Source organism: Sardina pilchardus, chromosome 16 (genome assembly GCF_963854185.1).
Source record: "Sardina pilchardus chromosome 16, fSarPil1.1, whole genome shotgun sequence".
Taxonomy (NCBI): domain Eukaryota; kingdom Metazoa; phylum Chordata; class Actinopteri; order Clupeiformes; family Clupeidae; genus Sardina; species Sardina pilchardus.
In genome coordinates this window covers 23,984,000-23,988,999 of record NC_085009.1, presented here as the reverse complement: position 1 = coordinate 23,988,999, position 5,000 = coordinate 23,984,000, and the positions used below count along the sequence as shown (strand labels likewise).

General features: G+C 44.3%; 1 protein-coding gene across 1 annotated transcript in view; it reads left to right on the top strand.

Moving 5' to 3' along the window:
• Positions 1-5,000, top strand: part of LOC134059606 (multiple PDZ domain protein) — a 108,990-nt gene that overhangs the window by 101,507 nt on the left and 2,483 nt on the right. Inside the window, exons 44-45 of the mRNA XM_062516050.1 lie at positions 2,569-2,673; positions 3,642-3,748. Of these exons, the coding sequence (XP_062372034.1) occupies positions 2,569-2,673; positions 3,642-3,748 (212 nt within the window). The remainder of the gene's footprint in view (positions 1-2,568; positions 2,674-3,641; positions 3,749-5,000) is intronic.

The following is a 5,000-nucleotide window of genomic DNA, read 5'->3' as shown; positions in this document are numbered from 1 at the left end:
TTATAGCCCTAAAATTCTTTGTGAATACGGGCCCAGGCTGTAGTTGTCACAACGAGCCAACTGGTTAGTTACAGGCCTCAAACTTTACCTAAAGCTCATAGAGTGATGGCCCCTGTGTATGAAATGTGCTACTTTAAATTCCTGTGCATTAGTTGTATAAACCGCGTTTGATGCAAGTTGAAAAAAAGACAAAACTATATTAATACCTTATCAACTGCTCCCGTGTATTAACCTCATAGTTGAAGAAATTTAGCTAAAATCAATGTATGAGCCGTGGCTAATAGTTGGGACATTATGGCATGTAAATAAAACGGGCGTGAGTTGACTTCATGGGACTGGGAGCCAGGTCCGGTTCCAGAGAATGGCGTGTAGATAGCAGCCGTGTGCGGGACAGAACCGGTTCTGAATCAGGGAATCTGCTCCAGAAGGCGGTCCAGATCCAGACCAGAACAAACCCAAAGCCACTACTTAGAGTCTTTAGAGGACCAGAACAAATCCAAAATCACTTCTTAGGCAGTTAAAAGGCCACCTACAAACCCAAACCCACTACTCAGGGTCTTCAGAGGACCAGAACAAATCCGAACCTACTAGTCAGGCGGTTAAAAAGCCAACTACAAACCCAAACCCACTACTCAGGGTCTTTTGAGGACCAGAACAAATCGAAATTCACTTCTCAGGCAGTTCAGTTTTACGATGTACAAACAGGATTCACACAAGGATGTTTTCGACTGTGTACGGTTTCTATGTTCCCCTGTCGCTAACAATAAATCATAAACCATTCATTATGGCTGGTGAATCAATAACACCAAATGAATGGTAATATCTGAAACGTCCCTCTGAATTACACTTTGGGGTAGATGACATAACTCATTGAACGACTTCAGAGTTTCTAGCGGACTACATCACTCAGCAGTGCACAAAGGGGAAACGAGCATTTTGAGTCGTTCTTGCAAAGAGGCCAAGAAACAAGCCACAATGGACTGGATGTTTCAGTAACACAAAACAACAATGTTCATGGCGTCATGGTCTGCAAGCTGCACGACCAGATGTAAACTTGATTTTTTCCCCAAGTCTGTCAGATTCCTTTTTGATCTCATTTGGTTTGGTAGGAAGTTTAGAAAGAGACCGTTTTCCCTCTTGCTTTATGCCGACTCCTGTCCTTCTCTGCTTCCCACTCTCTCGTCTCATAAAACACACACACACACACACACACACACACACACACACACACACACAGACACACACACACACACACACACACACACACACACACACACACACACACACACACACACACAATTACTTGGACACCTCAAACATCAAACACACACACAGACACACAGAGACAGACACACACACATACACACAATTACTTGGACACCTCAAACATCAAACACACACACACGCACACACACACACACACACAATCACTTGGACACCTCAAACATCAAGCACTCGCACATACCACACACACACACACACACACACACACACACACACACACACACACACACACACACACACACACACACTCAAACAAACAAGTACTTGGACACCTCAAACATCAAGCACACATATACACACACACACACACAAACACATGTTTGGATACCTCAGCTATCTTGTGTGTTGCTGCTCAAGCCAAGGCCCATTTTTGCGGCGGCCAGTATTTTTTCAGCAGGGCAGCACAGCACAGACTGACCATTGTCATCTCAACCCAGAGAGAGAGCGGGCTCCAACTCCCAGTCACGAGAGACAATAGCCGAGCAGAGAGAGACGACATCTGGGATTATAAATCTCCCCTTCATTCCCGACTCATAAACCTGGCAGGCCATAATGACCAGCCATTATTGAGAAGCCTGACAATGGTGTGTGTGTGTGTGTGTTTATGCTTGTACAAAAGGCCGAGGGAACGAGAAGACAATGCGCTCTGAGGAATCGTAGAGAAACGGAGGGAAGAAAGAGACTTGGCGTTATTTCGCCTCAGTTGCTGAACGGACGTCAGGGCAAACAAGGCTCTCTGCCAGTGGGTTCTTTTCAGCGGCATAATTAGAATGCCAGTCACAATGACACAGTCACATAAAGAGCTTTTTTTTATTTTATAAAGAACAGAGGTCAAGTGACTTGACCTTTGCCACTTCATGAGCCAATGTGCTCCTTTTGAGCTGTTAAAAGTCCTGTGAAGGTTTGTTTACTCATGGTTTACAGACACCTTTAGACAGGAAGTGGATGGGGTGGGGGTGGGGGGTGTCTGTACCACCTTCCATCCAGGTACCTCATCCAGGTTTGAGTTTTATTACGGCCTGGGTCATTCCCCAATCCAAGCCCATCTCTCTCTCTCTCTCTCTCTCTCTCTCACTTGCTTCCTGTCACTGTCCACTGTGCTGCATCAATGAGAGGCCAAAAAGCCCATTTTGAAAGCATATACTTTTAAAAAAGAGAAGAACACATATCAGTGCATATTTACATAACAAACTACATGCATACTGTGACTGTGAAAATAAATGAATTGGAGGGATTTTGGGAATTGTAGTTTTCTTTTCTTATGGGCTGTGTGTGTGTGTGTAGATTGGGGACAGAATCTTGAGCATCTGTGGGACTACAGCAGAGGGCATGACTCACAGCCAGGCTGTCAGTCTGCTGAAGAACGCAAGCGGACCTATCGAGCTACAGGTGAGACACACACACACACACACACACACACACACAGACACTCCTGCAAATTCGCAATGACAGTGCTGTAGTTCACCCCCATGTCTCCATACCCTATCCATATCCCTATCTCTATCTCTGTGCGTGATGACAAACGCAAACACAAACAAACAAACAAACAGGCCCACACACCACCCTCACTACTCACGCCCATGTTTTCATACCTTATCCCTACTTCTACCTCCGTCATCACACACAAACACAAACACACAAACAAGCAAACAAACAAACAAACAGGCCCACACACCACCCTCACTACTCACGCCCATGTTTTCATACCTTATCCCTACCTCTACCTCCGTCATCACACACAAACACAAACAAGCCCACACACACCACCCACACAACTCACCCCCAAGGCGGAGGTCTATCTGAAGGTGTAACAAATGATAGACTCTGCCTTTTGTGTGTCGGCCATCTTGTGTAAACGTGTTGTTATTGGCTTCTGTAGACCCGACTCCACTGGTCTGTAAGCCAGACAGTTGGCCACATAATTGATGTTTTGTGTGTTGGCCGTTTGTTTTAAGAGTCAAAGGGTGTGACTTTGGGCTACTGACCTGTCATTGTAATGCTCTTGCATGAATGTGTTTCTACCTGTGAGTATGTGCGGATGGTGGGGGTTAATGTACTTCACATTCCTTTAACTATTATTTGTCCTTTTAGGTTTTATTTGTCTAAAACCTCTGTGTGTGCTACATATTCTATATCCAACGATTATGAATTTTCTGTAAAAATGTCCATATATAATAGTATAATACAATATAATGTAGTTTATTCATAATAATAATAATATATCACAGGGTATTAATTGTATTACCTGTATGATATATAATATTAATAATGTTATTATTGTCATTATATTAAATGTTTATATTAGTAGTACGGTTGTAGTATTGTACTTATTTAACAAATGAACGTGCCTTGTCCAGGTGGTTGCCGGGGATACCACAGTGACCAGTCCCACTCCTGAGCAGGCTGCTGCTGGGCTCTCAGTGTCAGGCCTAACAGCCAGCAGCATCTTCCACGACGACCTTGGGTACGGCTCCACACACACACACACACACACACACACACACACAGACACACGCAGATGCTTTTATTTGGCAAAGAAGAGGAACAAGAGCCAAACATTTTGGGAAGAAGGATTGATAATGTAATGCAATTGATAATATTGATTGATGATAACAACAACCTCGGTTATGACTCCACTCATCTCACACACACACACACACACATACACACACACACACACACACACACCACTTCCATCTCCCTTTTTTCCAACAGACATCCTGTGATAATCGCACAAAGAAGATCCCTCTCTATGTTGACTCTGCTTGTTTACACTGAACTAAAACAGCGGTGACATAATAGCTCTCCTGTTTGTCCCCTCAGACAGCATAGCAGTCCGTCATCCCAGACGTCTAACGTCTAACATGGCATCATGACATAGCATCTAGCTTGATCAAAGAGTTTAACGCTAATGTTAGCTTTGGAAGCTGCACAAACAGTTGCCATACATTTATGGCGAGCCGAGCCATAAAATCTAGCTTGATCAAAGGGTTTAACGCTAATGTTAGCTTTGGAAGCTGTTGCAAGTGTATATGGCTTATTTGTGTTAACATGAACTAACTAGCTAGCTGGGCGTAGCTAGATCGCCTCATCTTGTTCTCTCCCTCTCTTTCTGTTTATTTTTTCTCTACTTTGCTATCCATCTTCCCTCCCCCTTGGCCTTTCTTAAGTTGGATGTGCACTTGGCAAACACAGACACCTCCTTGCCCAAGCAGACAGAAATATACACATACTTCATAACTGAAATAAACCTGTGCTGCTTTCTCACACAACATACTGTAAGCTTAAGCTCTCTCTCTCTCTCTCTCTCTCTCACACACACACACACACACACACACACACACACACACACACACACACACACTGGTCACAGTGGTGCCATCCATCAGACAGAGAAATTACAAACAAATCTTCATTAGTCTGTTTGAACAACACATTCATGAACATCCTCCCACCCACTCAGACAGACAGGCACACATGCACACACACACACACACACACACACACACACACACACACACACACACACACACACACACACACACACACACACACACACACACACACACACACACACATAAGGGCTGCTGTTTGTTCAGGGTGTGTGTGTGTGTGTGTGTCTCTTGTCTGGTTGTGGGTGGCCTGTCCCCTGTAGTTAGGTCTCTTAATGTTGTCCTCCTCACAGGCATTCTGTTGGGCTACTCTCCTCCTGTTCT